Source organism: Camellia sinensis, chromosome 3, assembly GCF_055761805.1.
Source record: "Camellia sinensis isolate YWXY chromosome 3, ASM5576180v1, whole genome shotgun sequence".
In the NCBI taxonomy this organism is placed as follows: Eukaryota; Viridiplantae; Streptophyta; class Magnoliopsida; order Ericales; family Theaceae; genus Camellia; species Camellia sinensis.
Genome location: NC_138963.1, coordinates 223,852,293 through 223,876,532, shown reverse-complemented (window position 1 = coordinate 223,876,532; position 24,240 = coordinate 223,852,293). Strand labels below are relative to the sequence as shown.

The 24,240-nt window shown below is 39.3% G+C and overlaps 2 protein-coding genes across 3 annotated transcripts; one reads left to right on the top strand and one right to left on the bottom strand.

Moving 5' to 3' along the window:
• The first annotated feature begins 4,243 nt into the window (after window positions 1-4,243).
• LOC114283066 (glucan endo-1,3-beta-glucosidase 12) lies at window positions 4,244-6,670 on the top strand. Its single transcript, XM_028225896.2, has 2 exons — window positions 4,244-5,730; window positions 6,422-6,670. Exons 1-2 carry the CDS (start codon window positions 4,359-4,361, stop codon window positions 6,451-6,453), a joined length of 1,404 nt encoding a protein of 467 aa, XP_028081697.2. The 5' UTR covers window positions 4,244-4,358; the 3' UTR covers window positions 6,454-6,670.
• An 828-nt stretch (window positions 6,671-7,498) lies between these two features.
• LOC114283065 (glutamate receptor 3.3) lies at window positions 7,499-18,926 on the bottom strand. 2 transcript variants are annotated; one of them, XM_028225894.2, is made up of 7 exons: window positions 18,592-18,926; window positions 17,999-18,379; window positions 16,100-17,445; window positions 15,698-15,975; window positions 14,698-14,729; window positions 14,199-14,605; window positions 7,499-8,175 (listed from the first exon to the last, which is right to left on the bottom strand). In XM_028225894.2, exons 2-7 carry the CDS (start codon window positions 18,261-18,263, stop codon window positions 7,765-7,767), a joined length of 2,739 nt encoding a protein of 912 aa, XP_028081695.2. In that variant the 5' UTR covers window positions 18,264-18,379; window positions 18,592-18,926; the 3' UTR covers window positions 7,499-7,764. The 2 variants fall into 2 exon arrangements, with proteins under 2 accessions (XP_028081695.2, XP_028081696.2); XM_028225895.2 differs by having other exon boundaries at window positions 17,999-18,314; window positions 18,592-18,918.
• Between the last annotated feature and the right edge of the window lie 5,314 nt (window positions 18,927-24,240).

Genomic DNA, 24,240 nt, shown 5'->3' with positions numbered 1-24,240 from the left:
GAATTGTTGACTGATTCCAAGTGAACTCATCAGAGCTGAAACAGTCTTTGAAGAATGCAATGTTACTGATGTCTGTAGAACGCATGGATGTCATGTGGTTCAGCCTTCAGGTATTTAGCACGGTACCTCTCGACGCCTGTCTTGATTAGGACAACAAACCGATTTTGAATATTTTGTTCTGAGTTATGGAATTAGAACAATAAAGTTTTGTCATGTATTGCTGAATAATCCTCACTTATTGTTAGCAAAAATTTGATTTAGGTCAAATCGACAGAGAAGATTTGGCAGAGAAACCAAAATTTTCACAAACAACAAACAGATCAAGCAACTGTGGTTGATATCCTATGCCTTGACAGATTCAAGGAGTTCTTTGGAGGTGATCGATAGAAAGGAACAAACTAAAAACTGATATAGCATTGCTGAAATTGTTACTTGTTACAAAGATTTGAATAAGAACAAAAACAAAAATACAAAAGAATCAGAAAAAAAATTACTGATTACAATAACCAAAAAACGATTATAGAACTATTAAATTAAAACTACTCCTAAAGGAAATAAACTACTCCTATGCTAGAAGCTATCTATTTCTAATTAAACTCATGTGGAGTTGTGTTGATAATTCCTCTCTTACTGTTCGTTTTTTTCTAATCAAATTTATAGGCATTGATCTTCGAGTAATTGCACCAAGGCAGTTTTCCAATCCATATGCACAGTTAATAGAAATTACAACCCCCTCATTTGTGACACACGTTGTACCACCTACTAGCCCACTATTTGCAAAGTTGTTGCGTGTATCCTGCATTTCAATAAAACAAACAAAAACAATAATAATAATAATAATATGAAATATAAATATATATGTGGCTATAATTTTATGTTAAAAATAATTTATATTCTGAATCGACAGATCAAAATTGAGAGACCACAGTCAATAAAATTAGACTTTGTCATAATCGACAAATCATCATAAATTAAACGGGATTTAGCCATAATAAACAAATTATAATAGCCAGAAATTTATTTTTTTTGGTCCCAACACTTATCTTTCATGTCTTTTACAAATTCAGTGGCAATACATCAGATCAGATTATATCAAAAATTTAATACTCAAATTTAGTCATCATAGCATTAAAAAAAGCGGCTTTTGAGCCTTTAATCTGGAGGTACATGGCCAGAGCAATAAGTCAGGGTGGGCCTCCTCACCTGTTCAATTCAGTATGTGATTGACTTGATACGAACCCAAGGGCAAGATGGGGTTTTGATTTTGCGGATATTACCTGTAAGTAATTGTAAGCCAGCCCAGCCCTGAACCTTTTCAAACCTAGCAGGAGTTATATTCAAGTATCCAATAATTATGTCTGCATTTTAGGGACATTGGCATCTGTTGGAAAAGATTCATTTGATCATTCATTCACACCCCAAACTCATTTCACTAGTTTGAGTTTAGCACGGTGTTGAGGTATAGAGTAATTCTGTGATTGGGCGGTTCGGTCTGATTAACCCATCCAACCCCAATCTAACCTTCTTAGTTACTAGTTATCTTATATATGAGGGTGTTCATGTTTTGGGTTTGAGGCAAATCAAGAATCAGGCTGGACTTTACAGTTCCTGAGGGAAAAAATTGGGTTAGATTTAAAAACATTTGAATTGAGAAATTCAACAATAGTAATCCCAGTTACATTTGGGAGAATTCGGTGCCAAATAATTGTTAATTTTTTTTTTTAACCAAACCAACTTTAAATTTAAAGAGCTTCTTATAGAGTTTGTTGAATTTTTCTTATTCCATTCATATTATAAATTAGCAAAAAAATTCCAATACCTAAGCGTATATCAAAACTTAATGAGTAAAATATAATATAAAAATTTAACGAGTAAAATATAATATAAGAAATAAATAAACAAAGGGAGGGTGGGAAGTAATGGGGTGTTTGGAAACGAAGGTTGGTGGCTAAAATTTATAAAAAGATAAAATATGTCTAAATAGTTAATAAAATAAAATGTCACATTAAATTTTTAATTTTTTTTTTTTTTTACAAATATCACAATCAACTATAAAAAAAAATAAAAATTCACCTTACTTGTTTCTACTTTTCAAAAAACACTTTTCAGAAAATTTTGCCTTCTTATTTTTTGTGTTTTTTGTTTTTACTGAATTTTTTTAATAGTTTAAGCATTTTTTTTTACTTTTTAGACACACCTAACATAAATACACCTAAAAAGTAAAAAAAAAAATGTAAAAAAATCTTTTAAAAATTCAGTAAATACCAAAAATATAAAAAAAAATACCAGAATTCAGTACATTTTTTGTATTTTTATGTATTTATTAAAATTTTAAAATATTTTTTCACAAATTTTTTACTTTTTAAATATATCTAAGTAAGGTGCATCTAAAAAAATAAAAAAAAATGTTTAAAATTTAAAAAATATTCACTAAAAATAAAAAAACACGAAAATTAAAAAAGTCAATTTTCAAAAAACTTAATTCAGAAAACTCAAACCAAACACACTGATTAATATTATTTCTAAATATAAATATTTTAGTCTATTAAAATATTTTATTTTATTTTTTTTACAAATATCACAATTAATTATAAAAAAAATAATATTCTTTTTAAATATAAATATTTTAGTTTACTAAAATAATTTAAAATTTAAATAATTAACTTTTCAAACGAGGCGAATATGTCAAACAACTTTTTCTTTTCCCTCTCGGCGTCCTCAGAATAAAAAGTGCAAGATAAATTCAAATACAATGTATAAAGAGAACTGTTTATTCAGATTGAAAGTCTTACTGATAAAAGTGACTTTTTTCACTATTTGATCAATTGATTGGTTCGGTGCAAATCATCCCCACTTTCAAGCGGACTTTGGGCTTGATTATCATTTTTCGCACAATTTTAAATCATCAGAATTTGTAATCGAATTTTTTTTTTCTTATATAGTTTTAATCATGGTTTATACTTTATATTTTTTTCAAAAGAAAACGACCTTTGAAATATTTCATCAGATCTTTAACAATTTTTACCTAACATTTTAAGTTTCATTATTTTTTAAATATGATAAATTTTATACATATACATGACTTTTATTATATAAATACATCCAATAAATGAAATAAGAAATAATACGGTGAAATAAATTTAATAATAAATAACAAATTTTAAAATATGATAAATTTAAATAGGAAATCATAAATAAAAGATGAAAATATCTAATTTAAGAGTAATTTTATTTACATACCATCAATCCTCTTACTACATATTATTTAACCATTAAATTTATATGACAATAATATCCTCAAGTAAAATGACTATTAAGGGTAATATGAGGGTCTATATACTCATTTCAACAATTCACATATGAAAATGTAAATATCTCTATACGCATCATCACTTACAACAAATCCCTTTTGTATTATTTTCCAAACTCAAAATATTATTGTTTTGGAAGATTTAGAGTTTTAAAATATTAAAATCAATTGATTTGAAAGATTTACATATTATAGATGATATTGATTTGGAACAAAATAGTAATGAAAATATCAGTTTACTTTGTTATTTATCTTGTTCGTATTGATTTGGAACGAAATATCGTTGTTCATCTTTACAACAATGACTTATTCGTTTCGTGCTCATGCAGAGTTGAACATTTACAAAATGTTCAATTATTTTTATTTGAATAGAATCATTTTGTTTATATTATTAAAGTTGAACAAGCATTAAAGATTCATACATAAAAAACTGAACATTTGGGTTTAGCTCGAATATAAATTTGTGAACATATTAAGTTTTTTTGACACTGTATTTATGAATAGTACTAAAATTATTTTTTTGATTTAAATTTTTACAGAATACCACACTGATTGTTTCGTTGCCATAAAATTTCAGTCTGCTATGTAGTTATCGCCGTTTGCTCTCACGTTGCTTCCATAGATTCAACACAAATGAGAAAGAGAGACACATATGAATCGAAAACTATTGTAAATTATATTTTGGACCTTATTGTCTTTTTAACTTTGATGGTGTGTATATCATCTTGTATTAAAGTGTACATTGTGTTGTGTGGGTTAAGTTAGAAAAATAATATTTTGGTGTGTGTTGAATGAAAAATAAAAAATTTAAAATATTATCGTTGTGAATTAAGTAATGATATATACTAAAAAGATTGATGGTGGGTAAATACAACCCCTCTAACCTAATCTTATAATTCCCTTAATTATTTGTTGACCCTTAAAATCAAGACCCGACGTCATTGGTGCAACCCGGTCTGGCTGTCCAGCTATAAGTAGTGACTATTGAATTGACAAACTCAATCACTCAACCAAACCTTACTCTTTCACACAAACACTCGGACAAAAAATGGCTGCAAGACACCTCAAACAGTACTTGGTAATGCCACTAGTGCTACTCATCCTCCTGCTCATCCCTTTTGGCTGCGTTTCGGGTGTCGGAATAAACTACGGTACCCTTGGAAACAACCTCCCTTCGCCAAAGAGAGTAGCTCAGCTCCTCCAATCCACCATCATCGACAAGGTCAAGATCTACGACTCCAACCCTGAAATCCTCGAAGCCTTTTCCAACACCGGCATTGATCTCATCGTTGCCGTCGAAAACTACCACGTGTCTAACATCAGTGCCACCACTTCCGCCGCCGACGAGTGGTTCGCCACCCGCATCCTCCCCTTCATTCCGGCAACCTCCGTCGTCGCCATCGCTGTCGGCAACGAGTACTTAACCACCGACACTGATCACTTGGACCCCAAAGACCTAGTCCAGGCCATGCAAAACCTACATGAGGTGTTGGTATCACGTGGATTGGACCGTAAAATCAAGGTCACAACGCCACACAGCATGGCTGTTCTTGCTTCTTCGTTTCCACCTTCGGCTTCCACATTCGCCATGAACTTCATCCCTACCATGACCTCCATCGTAGACTTCCTAGCCGGCACAGGTGCACCTTTCATGGTGAATGCATACCCATATTTTGCCTACAGAGACAACCCTAACACCATCAATCTCCAGTACGCATTGCTAGGCAATGCCACCACCGGGGTCCGTGACCCCAAGGGATACATGTACACCAACATGTTGGACGCACAAATAGACTCCGTTCGAGCCGCCATCTCCGCCCTCGGATTCGGAAATCAAACAATCCAAATAACGGTCTCCGAATCCGGGTGGCCCTCAAAAGGGGACTCCAGCGAAAAAACCGCCACGCCGGAAAACGCAAAGACTTACAATACTAGACTCATCGAACGAGCCCAGTCCAACAAAGGGACTCCCATGAGGCCCAAAGACAACATAGAGATATTCGTGTTTGCTCTGTTCAATGAGAACAAGAAAAAGGGAGGTGACAGTGAGAGGAACTTTGGGATTTTTAATGGGGATGGTTCAAAGGTGTATGACGTGGATCTGAGCTGTGAGTTTTGCAGTGGTGGTGGTGGGAAGCTAGGGTTTGGGGAGAAAGTGTCGGGTGCGGCGAGGGGGCCGTCGGTGTGGTGCGTGGCGAAGCCGCATGCGGACGAGAAGGTGGTTCAGTCGGTATTGGATTTCTGCTGCGGGCCGGGGGGTGTGGACTGTAGGGAGATCTATGAGAGTGGGAATTGTTATGAGCCGGATAAGATTCATGCGCATGCATCCTACGCCATGAATGCTTATTATCAGATGCATGGGAGGAACTACTGGAACTGTGATTTCAAGTCCGTTGGCCTTGTTACCTTCAGTGATCCAAGTAAGTAATACTCCTACTAATTAACTAACTAGGCTACCTACTACATTAATCACATTTCTCTTCCTTCTTCTCCCACTAGTCATTGTTTGCAAGTTTGGTTTTCTAATTCATTCACAATCATTTGATTGTTTCGAGTAAATTGGAACAAGGGAATTAAGAATTTTTAGAACAACGGATCTGGCTGTGATAAATGTTATTGTCATTCCATTTGTACTAACCAATGAATGATTCTCTGTCCTTAAATCCTTGTACTTTATTGTTTCAAAACACTTATAATTATTATTAGATTATATGAGAATTTTGAGACATAATTTAATTATTGTAAGTATTTTTGAAATGAAATGATATAGGATTCTATGTCATTGATGCTTGATCATTCATTTAATTTGGCCAAGAAACGATCGATCTCCAAAATTAATATCCCTCTTTGTTCTCAATACTCTCTTAAGATGTGAGAATTTTAAAATATAAACATCTCCAGATATGATCTTGTGATTAAGATTAATGCATTAGAACCAAAGGACAATAATCTTATAAACACAGGAATTTGTGTTTTTTAATTAATAGTTTTGGGTATATGAATGTTTTATATTATGTTATGGACTCATAAATGCATCATATTCTTGTTAATTAGCAGCAAATTGAGTTTAATTTTTTTATATTTTAAACACCCGGTTTAAATTGTGATCAGGTTATGGAACATGCCGGTACTCCGAACAGTAGTAAACACACCGAAAGATGAAAGAGACAGAGAAGTAGTTCAATAATGTGGTTGACAGCTCTTTGGTTTATGTCTGATTGTACTACTAATGCGTGGGCTTGTTTACACTTTTCAGACCCTAAATTTCTTTACCACACCACCCCCAATTATTACAAAATGTCAAAGGGATCTTCTGTTAAGGATTTTGAATGTTAGTTTGGTTTGTCCTTGTCCAGCAAATGAGCATAAAACCCTTCTTTTTTTTTTATCTTTTTTCTTTTTTCTCTTGGGAGAAGATAAAGATAAAGATAAAGATGAGCAGAAGATGTACATGATGATAAAAATTGAACATCTCCGTGATCAAAGGCTGTTTTTGTGGTCTGAAAAAAGTGCTTACTCCTCCTTTCCACCAAAAGGGTAAGAGAGATAAGTTTTTATTATTTTTATTGACTTTAGTCCTTTTACCTGTTCTTTCTCATAGCAAATAATACCAAGAAGCAATTTCTTCTTTCTGCAACAATAACAAATATTAAATATAACGGTAACCCTATCTTACACGCTTTCCCTCTTGGATGAACCATCTGATTTTTAACCCGAGTCTAGGGATGAATTGTGTTTTGTGGTAAAGAAAAGATGACCACAGTTAAAAGTGTGATCACTCTCAATTGCAAAACCAGTCATGTGTAGAATTAAAAGAGGCCTAAGTTGTGCCAAAAGTTCAGTCAGTGAGTACCCCTATTTTGGAAAATATCAGCACGCCGGTTTGCTTATCAGGAGACTCCCCGGTAGGTCGTGTTATTGTATCGTATCGTTTTAGATCCCTCTATTTTTTCTTGCAAACAATCCCTGAAACGAAGCCAACAACAACCCTATGCATTTGCTCTCATTTGACAAAGGCAGAGCGGGGAACAGTTTGTCTCCCCAATGTGCAAAACTAATAATAGGAAACCAACCGTAATGAAAATGGTAAGCAAGAATCTCATCTCTGACCATTAGAAAAACATGGGATGCAAATGAAATTTTCCTACATTAGAGGTTTTAACATTCAAGCATATATAGAATTCAGAATTGTTGTAAACAATCAGCATTTAGTTCAGGCTTCAAGAAAGCTAATCAAGTCAGTTCCATACAACATTTCGTTGATTTTTCCAAGTTATCAACTGAATCCCTTTGCATAAAAACTATAATTAATATAGTATTCTTTAGAAAACTGCTCCTCTTTATGTTAACAATTAGTGTCAGGAAAATATAAAATACGGATGATCTATTCACTGTCTTCAATTGATTGGATAATGTCACTCATTCTCTGGATAATTGTGTTTTTCAAATCGCCTTCACAATTCATTCTCGGACGATGATCTCTCAATCTTTCTTCTCTTAGGCTCGCTTTTTGACGGGTCTTGCTTCTCGTCAATTAATGACAATAGCGTCTTGAGACGTCTGATGCGTGGGCGTGAACTTCCCTCACCATTTGAAACTGATTCAGTTTGTGCAGTGCGGTAAAACTTGCGCATGATCTGGAAGAAGTATATGGCGAGAGAAACCAAGCAAGTGCTCCCAAATATGAGAAACAGGCCCAAGAAGCTCTTCAGGTGAAGTTGCTCTGATTCAATCTGAGAGTTGTCTGAGCTACAAGCTGTGCTCATCAACCACTTGTCATGGATCCGTTGTAGATCCCCACTTTCAGAAAGTGTTAAAATTGCTGTTGATAGGTCAACAGCCAAAGGAGAGTCCCGTGGAAATGCCTAAAAATTTACATCGAACAACAATATTCATTCATCATGAAAGAAATTGAGAGAGATTGAGAGAGCAAATTAGCTCTATATTTTTGATGTATTCAGTATGTATATTTTTTGTGTGTATTACAAGAGACTGGGCTCTCTCTATTTATAGAGAGGAGAAGGTACATTAAACTATTGCTAAAGCTTTCTTTGTGTGCTGGGGTGTGCTAGTGGGTGTGTGTTGGTGTGTGCTTTACAGTGTGATCCGAACATGTGATGTTAGTGGGTGTGTGCTGGTGTGTGTGTGTGCTTTACAGTGTATTCGTTGTATACTTGCTGGTGTGTGTGTGTGCTTTACTTTACAGTGTATTAGTGTGTATTCTTTATATACTTTAACAGCCCCCCGCAAACTCAAGGAGGGGAGGCAGCGACCAAGTTGAGTTTGGAAACAAGATCACGGAAGCGCCCAGGAGGATGAGCCTTGGTGAAAATATCAGCAGGCTGATCGGCTGAAGTAATAGGGAGAAGATGAACAGTACCACGGGTAACATGCTGTCGAATGAAATGACAATCAATCTCAATATGTTTGGTGCGATCATGAAAAACATCATTGTGAGCAATCTGAATAGCACTCTGATTGTCACAATAAAGAGAGGTAGCACCAGAAAAGGAAACACCCATATCAGTGAGGAGCCAGCGAAGCCAGAGAAGTTCCTGAGTAGTATCAGCAAGAGCTCGGTATTCAGCTTCGGTGCTAGAACGGGCAGTGAGGGATTGTTTTTTGCTACGCCAAGCAAGAAGAGAATCCCCTAAGAAGAAACAGAAGCCCGTGGTGGAGCGTCGATCCGTAGGATCCCCAGCCCAATCAGCATCAGAAAAGGCACGCAGCTCAAGAGAGGAGGAAGAAGAGTAGTGAAGACCATGGAACATAGTGCCTTTGAGGTATCGAAGTATGTGGAGTAGAGCAGTATAGTGGGGAGTGCGAGGAGCCGACATGTACTGACTAACAATGTGAACAGCATAGGCAATGTCAGGACGAGTTACTGTGAGATAGACAAGACTCCCGACGAGCTGGCGATATAGAGTAGCATCAGAGAGAAGAGTGCCATCAAGAGGTGTAAGACGACTCTGAGGCTCCAGGGGAGTTGAGGCAGTCTTGCAATCGGTAAGACCAGCACGGGTGAGAAGATCAGATGTGTACTTAGCTTGAGAGAGAAAAGAACCAGTGGAATCATGGAAGATTTCAAGACCCAAGAAATAGCTGAGAGGACCAAGGTCTTTCATCTCGAAATGATGGCTAAGAAATTGTTTAAGATGAAGAATACCATTGACATCATCACCGGTGATAATCATATCATCCACATAAAGAAGAAGCAAGGTGGTCCCTTGAGCAGTTCTGCGGATAAAAAGTGCAGTATCATAAGAGCTGGAGGTGAAACCACAGTCATGAATAGTAGAGCTGAACTTGGCAAACCAAGCGCGGGGAGCTTGTTTGAGACCATATAAAGCACGTTGAAGTTTGCAGACTTTATGAGGTGGATAAGTAGACCCAGGGGGAGGTTGCATGTAGACCTCCTCAAGAAGAACACCATTAAGAAAGGCATTTTTCACATCCATTTGATAAAGATCCCAGTGTCGGGTAGTAGCAACTGCAATGAGGCTGCGAACAGAGGTGAGACGAGCAACAGGAGCAAAGGTCTCCTCATAGTCAATACCATATTCTTGATTGAAGCCTTTAGCAACAAGGCGAGCTTTATAGCGTTCAATAGAGCCATCAGAACAGGTTTTGATTTTGTATACCCATTTACAGCCAATGGCAGTCTTGCCAGGAGGAAGATCAACAATGTCCCAAGTGTGAGTTTTGTCTAAAGCCTGTAATTCATCAGTCATAGCTTGCTGCCAAAGAGGATTAGAGCGAGCCTCCCGATAGGAGGTGGGTTCATAAGTAGAAAAAGCAGTAGAACCAACAATAAAGTCACGAAGACGAGTAGAAGGTTGAGTTACCCGGTGTGGTCGAGCAGGAGGAGGAGGAGCCAGAGGAAGAGACTCAACAGGGGGTGAGGAGTCCGAGGGAGCAAGATCAGGACCATCAGAGCTGGCAGATGCTTGAGAAAGACCAATAGGCAAGGCAGTCTCAAGAGAGTCAGGCATGGGCAGTGGAGGAAGCTCATCAGAAAACAGATCTGCAGAAGGGTTAGTAAAACACAGAGAGGGTGAGGGAACGGATAAACGGAATTGAGAGAGGGAGGAAAACATTGTGTGTTCCCAAAAGACCACATGACGAGAGATACGGAGACGCTGGGAGAGAGGATCCCAACAACGATACCCTTTATGTTCAATACCATACCCTAAGAAGCAACAAAGGCGAGAACGGGGTTCAAGTTTGGTACGTTCATGAGGTTGGAGAAGAACAAAACATGCAGAGCCAAAAACCCTAAGGATGTCGTAAGGGGGACGGGTGCCATGTAAACGCTCATATGGAGTGTGATTATGAATGACCGGTGTAGGGATACAATTGATAGTGTAAGCAGCAGTGAGAGCGGCTTCACCCCAAAAATTTTCTGGACAAGAGGAAGAGAGAAGGAGGGCTCGAGTAGTGTCAAGTAGATGCCGATGTTTTCGTTCAGCACGGCCATTTTGTTGGGACGTACCTGGACAGGAACGATGAGGTTGAGTACCATGACTCCTAAGGAAGGAAAGAAAGTCAAAATCTTTATATTCCATGGCATTGTCGGAGCGAAAAATCTTGATAGTTTTAGAAAATTGGGTTTTAACCATTGCAGCAAAATTGTAATAAAGTTGTTTGAGTTCAGAGCGATTTTTCATAAGAAACAACCACGTAAAACGAGAAAAATCATCTATAAAAACAACAAAATAACGTGCGCCTCCCATAGTAGGAGTAGGAGAGGGTCCCCAAATATCAGAATGAATGAGATCAAAGGGCGCAAGAGAAACAGAATCACTTTTATTAAACGACAAAGCAGGTTGTTTTGCAAGTTGACAGGACACACAATTGAAAGCATCAGAACTTACAGTACCCAAATGACCACTAGAAATTAAAGACTTCAAACGACCAACAGAAAGATGGCCCAAACGATAGTGCCAAAGTTGAAAATGAGATAAAGGAGGAGCAGTGGTAGCAGTGGTAGGAGCAGTGATTTGAGAGGAATCTGGAACATGAAGATGGATAAGTTCGTAGAGACGTCCTTGCTTACGGCCTATCCCAAGAGTTTGCCCGGTCCGAGGGTCCTGCACCAAACAACCAGTATGGGAAAAGGTAACAGTTAGACCATGCTCACATAATTGACTAATGGAGATAAGATTTAAAGTGAGAGCAGGCATAAGATATACATGGGATAAAGATAAGTGAGAGGTGGAAACAGACCCAACATGACTTACAGACAGAAGAGACCCATCAGCAGTATGGATAGAAGGAACATGAGGAGTCGAAGAGAGAGGAGTAAAAATAGTAGGATCAAAGGTCATGTGATTACAACAAGCGGAGTCAAAGTACCAGGAAGTGTTACCTGCGGTAGTAGACAAAGCAGAAGATGGAGGAGTACCGGAATGCTGCCAAAAATGTTGAAACATGGCTTCAACATCGGTATGAGAGAAGACCGGAGTGGAAGGATCTACAGGGACAGAAGAAGGTGAAGCTTCAGAGGCGGCAGCAGCAGTGCGTGGAGCAGGCATGTTTTTAAATGGAGTCCCAGAACGGTGAGAGTTGCTGCGGGAAAAATTCCCGGTGGAAGGACCATGGCGAGAGGCACGGGTAGGATTGCGGAAGCAATCTTGTTGGAGATGACCGGGGCCAGTCTTGTTGCAAAATCGACAAAGACGAACGGGACAATGAACCAGAAGATGAGTCGATGGAAGATTGCGGTTGTGACAATAGTTGCAGGTAGTGGACCGCTGTGGGGAAGGAGAACTCCGAATCTGGGGAGTAGCAAGAACAGAGTCCACAGGGTGTGGATGGAGAGTACCAAACCTGGTTTCCTCGGACAGGAGTTCAGAAACGGCTTGCTCAAGAGTGGGTAAAGGAGTGCGATGTAGGAGAGATGCGCGGACGGGCTCAAAACGAGGAGTGAGAGCCATGAGAAACTGAACCAAGCGCTGTTGGTCACGGTAGGTAGTAAACAAGGCAGCATCCTCAGTATGAGGCCATGGAGGCTCAGAAAGAGCGAGTTGATCCCAAACATAATACATTTGGGAGAGGAAATCATTAATGGTCTGAGTGTTTTCTTGGCGCATACGGTGAAGATGACTCAGAAGCTGATATTGGTGAGCAAGACCGGTAGTCTGATAGCGTTCTTGCAAAAAATCCCAGATGGCCTTGGCTGGAGAGGAAGCAGACTCAAGTTGGAACCTACCAAACTGAAGGCCGATGGATGTAATAGAAGTATTGCGAAGCCAGGTGATGATCTGATAGTTTTTACTATCCCAATCTTCTAGTCGGTCGATATATTTGGCAGCGGAGTCCGTGGCAGCGGATTCCGTGGTTGTTGGGACTGGTTTGCATATATCCCCAGTAATGATACGCCAAAGTTTCTTGCCTTTGAGGAAGCCAGACATGGCTTGTGCCCAAAGGACATAATTAGTCCCGTCAAGAATAACGGAAATAGGGTGATTAGAGGAATCTGGGCGATCCATGAGGGAAAAATAGCACAATGGAGGTAGAATCTGAAAAAACCGAGGTTACCAGTGAATTCAGAAGGCCGAAATTAGTGGGAATAGGAGTGAAAACGTCCCAAAATATGACCACAGAGGCACAGAAATGAGAGACAAAGGGGCGCGGCGCACGTTAGCAAGAAAGGCGCGGCGCACGTTAGCCAAACAGGCAAGGCAGTGCACGGTAGCAGAGAGGGCTGACGTGTGCTGACGTCAGAAACACGCGGCGCACGTTAGCAAGGTAGTGCGCGGCGCACGTTAGCACGGGACAGTCTGGAGGACGCGTGGAGCGCGTGTGAGGCGGAAGGCGGAAGCAGGCGACGCGCCGGTCACAGAAGTGGCGCGTGAGAGCGCGTGTGACGTCGAATTGGGCTGAAATTAGTGGCGTTGGAATCGTCTGGAGGAGACGAAGGCTCTGGTGTAGTGAAACCTTAGCTCTGATACCATGAAAGAAATTGAGAGAGATTGAGAGAGCAAATTAGCTCTATATTTTTGATGTATTCAGTATGTATATTTTTTGTGTGTATTACAAGAGACTGGGCTCTCTCTATTTATAGAGAGGAGAAGGTACATTAAACTATTGCTAAAGCTTTCTTTGTGTGCTGGGGTGTGCTAGTGGGTGTGTGTTGGTGTGTGCTTTACAGTGTGATCCGAACATGTGATGTTAGTGGGTGTGTGCTGGTGTGTGTGTGTGCTTTACAGTGTATTCGTTGTATACTTGCTGGTGTGTGTGTGTGCTTTACTTTACAGTGTATTAGTGTGTATTCTTTATATACTTTAACACATCAAAATACAAAGGAAAAGTAACAGAAACAAAATTCAAGCCATGAATGCAGAAAACTTTAATTTCTTTTATTTTGGACAAAAAAAAGAAAAGAAAAGAAAAGAAAAGAAAAGAAGAGAATACCCCTTTTTCTTCCTACAGAAAAGATTATCAGATATAGTTCCATGAAACACATAACACGATGTTGGGGATGTATAGTTGCATACAATATTTTACATGAATTTGACATATACAACTCAGAGACTAGATGAGTCACTTTGTCTTGTTTCGTTGTGATCAAATGAGTCTACTTGCTTCTCTCAACACTTTTTCAAATGTGAGCACCTGATGAAAACATGATTGCCTTTCTTTCAATGATTTGATTATCAGATATATTAAGGGCTCTATATGATGTACTAAAATCATAGAAATTATATTTTTGCTTTAAAACGCCATGTCAGCATTCCCCTACTCTAATGAACTTGTTTTCTGAACAAGAACTGAAGCAACCTAGTAATATAGATGCTCAGCAGACAGATATAAAGATATATATATATAGAGAGAGAGAGAGAGAGAGAGGCAGAGAGAGAGAGAAGAATGTGATGTAGATACTCACAAAACCCCAGCCACTTTTGGTGAACTCTTGACCAACAATCCTGAATGTGCACTGGCTTGACAAGAAAAGCTCTATATATGGTCGTTCATCAACCACAGCAGCAACACCGCCCTTTTTAGGGCCACGTTGGAGCGCCACAGCATATTCTTCTGGTGATCCAAGGGCGACTAGCCTAGATTTAGGTATACCAATTTCCTCAATCAAATAATTCTCGGCAAAAGAACCCACTTGGTATCCAACAGGATCACTGCTTGTTTTCAAGGTTTCAATACCTTTAATAGGAGAAGATAACTGTTGCACGGTGAGGATTGAGGTCAAACTTGCGGTATAACTAGAGTTGATTATCAGGACCACAAAGAGCCATATAAATAACACTATACGACCCAGGGTGCTCACTGTGTTCTCTCCTGCATAAAAGATGTAGCTAAACTAATTAATATTATTGCTTCAAAGCGACATCATAATCATAATTATCCATTATAGTTGAAGTTTCACTTACTGTGGGCAAAAAACAAGGTTGAGAGGCTAAACCTGCAAATAAAGAAAACAAAAAGATCATCAAGCACTGGTCATTTTTAAAAGGGGAAATATTTTTTCCTACTAAAGAGTGGAATGATCAGTGTCACCAATGATGCATCATGGAATTATAAAAATAAAAAAAAACTACATCCCATTTTCCAATCATACAATTTGAAATAAAATAAACCATAATCACTCTCACTTGTCATAAATTGTATGATCATTCATGTTTGTTCAACTTTGTAACTTCTTCCAAGAGCACCACAAAAAACCGGTCAATGGCACATTTAGCAACTACAGCAGTTAAGCAAAATGCATGGAAAGGTTTTAATTTTCATCTTGGCTAGTAGTGCTCTGCTACATATACAGAACGTGAAGTGACAATCAACCTCCCCTGTAATTTCTGTTTTGAGTTTTTGGAAATAGAAACATATCCAAACGACCTCGTACGTGCTTCCATTTAGATTTCAAAGAATCCTGATCTGTATTTAGGAAGTTCAAGTGGAGCACTGCTATAGAGAAGCTAGTGGATGTGTGGATGTGCTGACAAAACAGGCAATTGGCAGTTCATTCTCAGGGCATGCATGATATATAAACATACTTGTATAAAATATCATCAGACAAACAAAAAAATACCCTTAATTCATTTGTATCTTAATGTGACAAATGCATGGCTATTGGCAGCTCATTCTCGGGGCATGCATGATAACCCAAAACACCTCAAGTATTTCCATGTCACTAGTTTATGAATAAGAGAAATCGAAAGGGTGAGCACAATCAACTTCCTTATGGTTTGCGCTGATCAACTCCCGTAACAATCAAAGTTCCTTATATGTTGCTATCACGTGATAGATTATCCTACGGGAACTCTAAATTTAGAACTTATTATGGACTTATGAATAAATAACAAACAAATAAAGACTAAATTGTTGACAGAAATTAGCTATGTACGACTTCGCATGTTCCAATGTAAAACTTACCAGAGTATGGTTATAAGCTGTTTCCTAGGCGGCCCCCTGAACTCATCGTTTATACGATGCTCGAGAATCCACACAACTGTCCCCACAACAATGAAACAACCAGCAGTGACACCCCACATTATTGGAGTAAATGGGCGCGAGAAAGCCCAAGCACCAGTGTTCAACTTCTTAAATGGGGCCACTACAAGAAGTCCGGAAGCTGCATATGGCTGTGTGAAATCCACAATCTTTGTCCTGTTCATGACAATGGCAATGTCACCAACAGCGCCATCAAAAAACTGTGACAAGGAGATAAATAAACAAATAATTAGCCACCCACAAACTTTGTGTTACTTTGAACAGCAAATAAAATCTTTGACCAAAATAAAAAACAGTAAACAATGTGTTTTTCTGTGAACTTACACCCGTTGTGATCAAATGCACAAGCTCTGAGTAGCTTGGGTTTTTCTTTCCATCTCCAAAGGAGACAAATTCATATGGAACAGCATACGGTAACAGGTTGACAGCAGCTGTAAATACATCTATGCAGAACCCTTTAAAAGTATTATTAGTGCCTCGCACTTGTGATACAAATTCCCGGTAACTCACTCGATTAGGTACCCCAATTCTCAATTGCTTCCCATTGTTTGGGAAAACCCATCCACGTGGTTTCATCGTTGTATCCCCAGGCCAAATAACACTAAATAGATGTTGGTTTGCACTGGAACGATTAGGTGGCCTTGAGTAGAGCGTCTCAGGAGGCACAGTTGATAATCCGGAATAGTTAGACCAGTAACCAATCTGTCTAAACCCATTCCCAAGCACATTAATAACATCATATGCAGGAAGAATTAGACTCCTGTCAGGATTAAACTTGATTGGACCTGTCAAACCGACTAGATTACTCTGCAGTATATTCTTCAGCAGGAGTGCTCCTCCATCAAAAATACCCATTGCATCAAGATGAAGATTACTTGTTTTAACAGAACGCAGCTTAGAATCATTGGAAAATGAAATAATCCCTCCCTGATTGAAAAATGAATCAATAGCATGGGCAAGCAGCCAAATAGTATCATAAGCATAAAGTCCATAAGAATGTAGCCCAAAAGAGCCACCGGCCAGTTTGTTCCATCTAGAGAAGAAAGATCTCTTTTTATCTGAATCTGGCGTGTGTGTACGCAAAACAATAACTCCTTGCAATGTGTCCATGGTCTCAGATGGAAGAGGCAAAGAAGAATCTAAAACGGAAGAAAGCCAATCAGTAGCTATCCAAACATACCCACTACCCATCAATCCAAGATAGTGAGCCACAGAAAATACCATGAAACCCGAATCAGGATTTGCGTGCAAAACGATAACTCGAGACTCCAATAATGCAACCTTAACAAGGATGTTGGTTATGTCACCACGACTAACCCCAGACCCTGGGGGAATTCCAACCTTGTAGGACACTTTACAGCGCCTAGCTGCAAGTGCATCATCTAATGCTGACACACCATTCCTTCCGTAATCATCATCAATAAATATTGCAATAACTTCCTTCCAACCATAATAATCAACTATTTCAGCTATTGCATTCATCTGATACAAATCGCTTCGAGTCGTCCTAACAAAATAGGGAAACTGAAGAGAAGATAGAGTGGGGTCCGTAGCTGCAAATGACAACATGGGAACTTGGAGTTCATTTGCAACATTTGATATTATATGGGCAACTACAGAAGATTGTGGACCTATAATTGCAACAACATCAGTCTCCATGAATTGCAAAGCTGCAAACAATAACCAGTTATTAGCTTATCTACCGGAGAATGGTTGACTCTTCTAAAACACAGTTCCTGAATAAAATTAAAATACAAGGAAACAAGTATGCTCTATTTAGTTGCTAAGAAAATGTGGGAGAACCAAAAGCCTAACAACAATAATAATAAAATTACTCTTTGCTTGGGAGTTGAGCAAACCAAAACCTCCATTCAAAAAGCCAAATTCTACTATTTGGTTTTAGTTGGGGCCACCTTTTCTAAATATTGAATAGCATAAAACATAGAGAAATATAGAATTGAATGTTCTTCCCATTCCCTAACTTCTCTCAACAACCGACCAGGGTAGTAGCCCAAGTGGTCTTGAGAGAGCACTTTAGTGCTAGTGTGAAACCTCATGTTCAAATCTATGGAGATATGGAGAGATGTGACCTACGTAATAATCAAACTGCTAAATTGCTAACATCCAAAGGGGACAAAAAAAAATTTAAAAAAATAAAAACTTCTCTCAGAAACCAATAGAGGGTAATTGAAGTTTGGGGAAAAACAGAGTAAAATAAAGTACCTCCAATCAGGCCAAGGAACCCACTGCAATTGGAATCTTGCATCCGTAGCACAAGTTTGGTTCCAGGGAGAACACTAGCATTGGAGTTCACGTCTTTCACAGCCTCCTCAATTGCAATCTTGGCCACTCTACCAATGGTGGATTTAAATGTGAAAATAGCTCCAATATTCACAACAGCAGGTCTTGAAGAAGCATTCCCACTAAACCCATTTGCAAAAATGCCAACAAGGAGCAACAGCAATGAAAGAATCCAAATCATACTCATTTTAGATGGGTAGCTCTGATATCTTTGTACCCTCAAAATGAATCCAATCACCTGCTTCGGAAGAGAATTCTTTGCATAATTGATTCATGGGTTTGGGGAATTTGAAAGAGCCATTACTTTCAACAAACATGTAAGATACAACAGTGAAATCATTCAAAGAACTATATTAAAATGATAGAAAATGAAGGAAACAAATGTAACCCAAAAACAGACTGAAGCTAAAAGAAAAAGGAAGAAAAAGAAAAAGGGAAAACGCCGAACAACAGCAGAAACAAGAATCAGATTCTCTTCTTAAAGTAAAAATTCAAAGAGCCATTAAAATACCCACCATTGGTTAAAGGATAGAATCAAGCATATTATGTCTTCAAGAAGCACAGAACAGAAACCCAACAGAAAAAGAAGGAACAATCTTGATGCCAAAGATAAGATGGAGGCAAATAGAGTGATGATGTGAATCACGCGGTTTTGTGGTGTAAACTGTAATCAAACCCAAAAAGACAAGGAAGCTCAAAGAGAGAGAATATAAAAATAAAAATCTGAAAGTAAGTTCATGATTCACATTGTAAAAATGGGTTGAAATTGATTGGGGAAGTAGGATTTTCACTCTCAAGAACACAGAAAACGAAAACTAAAAATCCACCTTAGTGGGAGGGAGTCAGTTTACAGTTATACTAGCGGGCTGGCTGCGTGTTCAATTTAAATAATTTAAATAAATAAAATATTTACTATATTTTGTGTGTATTGTAAAAAATTTCTTCTGACTCAAAGTCTAAGATTCAATTGGTGAGTGAGATAGGTGTTCACTGAAAAATTTGAATTACTTACAATATTTTTGTAAAATAAATTAAAAACAAAAAAATATTAAAACAAAGAATCTTGGTGAAATAAATTGCAGAGATGGCAACAAGAAAAATGTTTGGGACCTCTAATTAGAGGTACCACTAGTGATGTGGCAGTGGGTGCTGTGTCTTGGTTTTTTTTTTTTTTTTTTTTGCCTTTTCTACCTCATTAGAAGTATGTTTAGAGCCTCTAAATTAGAGGTTTCTAGCATTGTCCAGGGTAACAAATGACTGACTGGTGACATCACATGCAAATATTGGGCGTTTCCAACTTTGGGAAAAGAGTGAATGATAGTTGACAAAGCTGCAGATCTTAAAAATTTTACTAAAAATTTTTTATATGGGTGTTTTATATGAATTTTGGTGTGGGATAATTTGTGAATTATTAAAAAAAATTGTAAAACTATAAAAGCATAAGATTTTATTTTTGTATCATAATATAAATTCTACATACACTTTCATAATTTTAATTTTAATTTTAATTATTTCTAATAATTTGTAATTCTCTCTATAATTTAAGTTTTGTAGGAGAGGGTTCAAGAAAGGAGTTGGAAAATTCGAAGATCTTCAAAGATCCTTGAAGAACAACTTCAAATTCTCTAGAATATGATGAGAGGCTTAGATTCTTCAATAATCTCAACTTAGGAACACAACAACAAAGGAGATGATGGAGATAAGAGATTGGGTGAAGAAGAAGGCAAAATGGCTAGAGAATAGAATAATGGCAAGGCTCTCCCATTGATCTCCCACTTTCACTCTCAAGATTGATAATGGAGAAGGGAAATTAGTTCTTTCCCAAGAGTTAAAAAATCTCCAAAATCCATCCCTTGTAAAGCTATGGGTGGGTGCTATTTATAGGCACCTCATGATGTAGGATGGAGCCCATGTGCAAGGCACATGGGGGATATTCTCTCTAACCACCTTGTCCGAGGAGGTGACCTCTCCGAGGAGGTGACTCCTCCAAGGAGGTGACTTCTCCGAGGATGAGAAAACCCCGAAGAGGAGATCAATCCCTCGGCGAACCCTTCTTCTTAGCCACACCTAACCAATGATCCCCAATCATCCCAAAGGGTCAGGGGTAGTCCCAGAGGACGTCCTGCCGCAAAAATATTGCCGAGTCTCATGGACCCCCCGGGGTCGTGCCACCTCGACCCGGGTATAGGCTAGTTTAACCGAAGAGTGAATTTATCTCCACTCACCGTCCTCGGGATCGGGTCCTTTGTTCGAACTCCATTACGCCCATGGTTCTGGTGCGTAGATCCCGGAAAGCTCCGAGCCCGCAAGTATTCTGGGACTCATTAACGGAGCGACTTCTAGATTGCGTCTGAATCCGTTCGAAGCCAAGTACTTCGGATCTCTAGATTCGTGGGTCCGAATCCTTTCGAGTCCGAGTGCCTCGGATCTCTAGGCTTGCTTAATACCCTTTCGAGTCTGGGCCCGAGTAAGTCTCTAGGTTCGTGGACCCGAACCCTTTCGAGGCTTACAGCGATTCAATCCGTTTGATGGCGATAAATCTGGGCCCACCGATTCTTGGACTTGCGATAAATTCGGGCCCACTAATCTTGGGCTATTGGGCCTAAATAATTTAGTGGGCTCAAATTAGCCCCTCTTACATTTGCCCCTTGCGTGTATGAGAAATTTTAAATTTCTCAGACATGCATACTGTCATTTCTTCGACCCTGTTTCGCATCACGTTCCCAAAAAAAAAAAAAAAAAAAAAAACGTTTTGTCACGACAGAGCCTATGGATAAAGCTGATGACGCACTTCAATTTACAAAAAAAATTGACAAGCAAAAATTTTATTTTTTTGTACTTTTTTTCTTTTTTTTTTTTTTTTTTTTCAAATCAAAAATAAAAGTGCATGAGCCTTACCTTTTTATGCTGTAAAGTGAAACGTGGGCTAGCTGTACTCTAAAAGAAAAAGTGTGGCTTATCTTGTCAAGAATATAAAAATTGATAAGAAAGAGTTAAAAAAAAAAAAGAAAAACGAAAGGCTCTTTTATATATATATATATATATATATATATATATATTCAGAATACTTCTGGCATCACACCGGATCGCACCTTTTTTTTTTATTTAAGGAAATGGCAAAACCCTATTTGGCTCACCAACTTTTCGCACAGCCGCCACACCCATTTCAACTTCGTCTCTCATCCTACTCTCTCTAGATCGAGAGGCCATATTTCTTCCTCAACAACCCAGCACTGCTGCCATTTGCACGGACCTCCATCGCAGCTTCTAGCCCCGCTGCCAAAGATCCAGCCACTATCACGGTAGGTCAGCACCGGCACCAGCTCGTCACGGTCGCTGCCTCCTCGCGTTGCTAACATCTTGTCGCTGCTCTAACTACTGCAAACGCCGACTACGACCTACCACAAATGCCGACTGCCATTGCAATGCCATCCACATAGCTCAGCTCCGACTATCGCGAACATCACAGCCCAAGACAGCACCGACGCCGCTGCTACTGCTGGCTTCGACTGCCCAGCTTCATCGCCAATTCACAATCGGCCTTTCTGCAACATCACTGCTCCTCCACTGTCCAGCGTTCTTCCTCATCTTTGCTTTTAGTAGGCATTTCAAATATATATATATATATATATATGGCTCATGATGTATATATATTATATATTTTTATTTCATTATATTTTTTTTTTAGACTCCTCTTGAATGGGACCAACACAGTTTTTCTTCTTTGTGAACAAAGCAGAGCCGCTGCCGTTTGCATTGAACTTCCTCGTGGCTTCAAGCGACGCCGCCAATCTGCCCCAACGCCGTGACACAGCCACTGTTTTGTTTCAGCGTCACGACTGCCGCAGTCGTGTAATCCAGGCTGTTGCTCGCCCTTGGTGCTTCACTTCAGCTTAGTGAGCTTAGAGGTTCAAGCACGCCGAACCTTGGTTTCGCTCCCACAATCGCTGAAATCCGCCTCTATTTGCATATCGATTGTTGTCTCAACCCTCCGAGTGCCGCTGTCAGCCTCTCTCTGCTCCACCTCCGATCACTGTTGACTTCAACGGTTCCAACACAGACCACACACGTTCGCCCTCTCAACGCAACGTGTGTGGTCTAGCTCAGCCTAGCTCAATCTTGTTGATCTTGATCGACGCCGACTCAGCTACATCTTCAACACTGCCTCCGTCCTCAACTCTCCAACGCCGACTACGCACGTTGCCCTTTCAACGCGACGTGTGAGTGGGCCTACCTAGTACTGCTCGGCGTCGGCCTCAGGTGTGTCTGGCTTACGTTTTGTAGTCTTGTCACTACTTCCAGCCGTGCTCTTCTTCCATTGGCGTGAATCTGTGAGTAACTCTTTCAATTGTTTTATATATATATATATATATATATATATATATATTTGTGTGGTGGCAGCTCTTGTAATAAATAAATGAATAAATTCACTTTCCTTCTTATTGATGGATCTTTGTGCTCAAGAAATAGATATATAAACCCATGCATTGCTATATTAAATAAAATGAATCCATGCTTGAACTTCCATGTTCTGATACATTAAATAAAAATAATATCGGTGATTTGAAATCCCAATGTGAATCTTGAATTTGTTTGGGCTTTGCAATTTTTGAAATAAGTTGTGGGATTTATTTAAACGATTTTTCTGACTTGAAATTTGCCAAAGAAATTCTGGACTATTGCATAACTTGAACCATTGCTGCTGAATTTTTTGCCCTCGTAATAGAATATCTGCCACCTGAATTGAGCAAATAATATTGACTTGGGAAGAACATTCTTGTAGCTTGCACGTCAATCCATCAAATCTTGCTACTGATAAGCAATGTAATATACTTCGGATCTCGGGCCTGAAATTTACTATTGAACTTCACTGTGTCCAAATTTTGAGCCCCGTATAAATTGGACCTTTAATATGGAACATAGTGACTTTAAGAAATTGACCCAATTGAACTTCATCATGAAGCGACCTCTGACATTGCACCTCTTATTGATGATAGAAGGCGAAAATCTATATGTTGATGATGCACCCATTGGTATTAAAATTTGTTGAGCTTGAAGAATATCCGAGAAAATGAATTGTTGATGACGTCCGAAGTTGAATTTGTTGATAAAACCATCATGTTGCATGTAACAATATTCTGAATTTTAATACGGTCAACTCTTTAATATTTATACCGGTTATTTCAGCCATATGTCTTCTCGAAAGAAACCCGTTGTCCCGGGATCATCAGAACCGGCTCTCATGAAAGAGAGGGATGTACCTCCGGCATCTGAGTGGAGGAAATCTCCTTATTTTGGTCGGAAGGACCCCTTCTGGCGGGCGGCTACCTCCACCACTTCTCTTCTATCTCCGAAGGGGGCTCCATTATGTCTCACTGAGGACACTGACTCTGGACATGAGGCCCTCATTTCTCCTTCCTCGGTGCTACGCTTTCGGATTGAGCGGGGGGACTTTCCATACTGTTATCCTCAGTTCAAGGCCTTCTCAAACCCTCCTTTTGGTTGGCAGGAGTGGGTCGATGATGTCCTCTCGGACAAGAGCTTCTGTCAGCGGCTTCAAGAGGCCCGACTATTGATCCCGGTGAAAATATCTCGATCCCTATCCATCCGTCGCAACAATGCTAGCCTGGAAGCCATGGCTCTTCGGTGGAGCACCGAGACACACACCTTTATACTTGGCCAGCACGAGATGGGGCCCACCCTTGAGGATGTGTTCATGTTGCTGCGTCTAGAAGTAACCAGCCCTGATGCCTTTGACCCTGAGCAGACACCCCCCGAAGATGATTCTTTGATCCAATCTCTGAAACTAAATCTTCAAACTTGTGGTCGGTGGAGTTCCGTTTTCGATGGTTCAGCGAGGAGGACTAGTCGAGTAAGGACGGACCGTGCCTCCTATACTGCATGGATCCGCCACTTCTTCAAGGATCTTCAGCCCTTGGCCAGAGATGCTGACCCTGACTCTCGGGAGTATGAGGCCGGTCCGATGTATGGCTCCAGGCTCTATTTCTTGGGATTTCTGGCTTGCTTCCTTTCATTCTTCATTCTTCCGAGCACACCTCCGGATTCCCTCAATCCTTTCGTCTTCCCCTTGGCAGTCAGGCTCTTCAGAGGAGATCGGATCCCTTTGGCTCCCCTATTTCTTGGGAATCTCTATTATCGGCTGG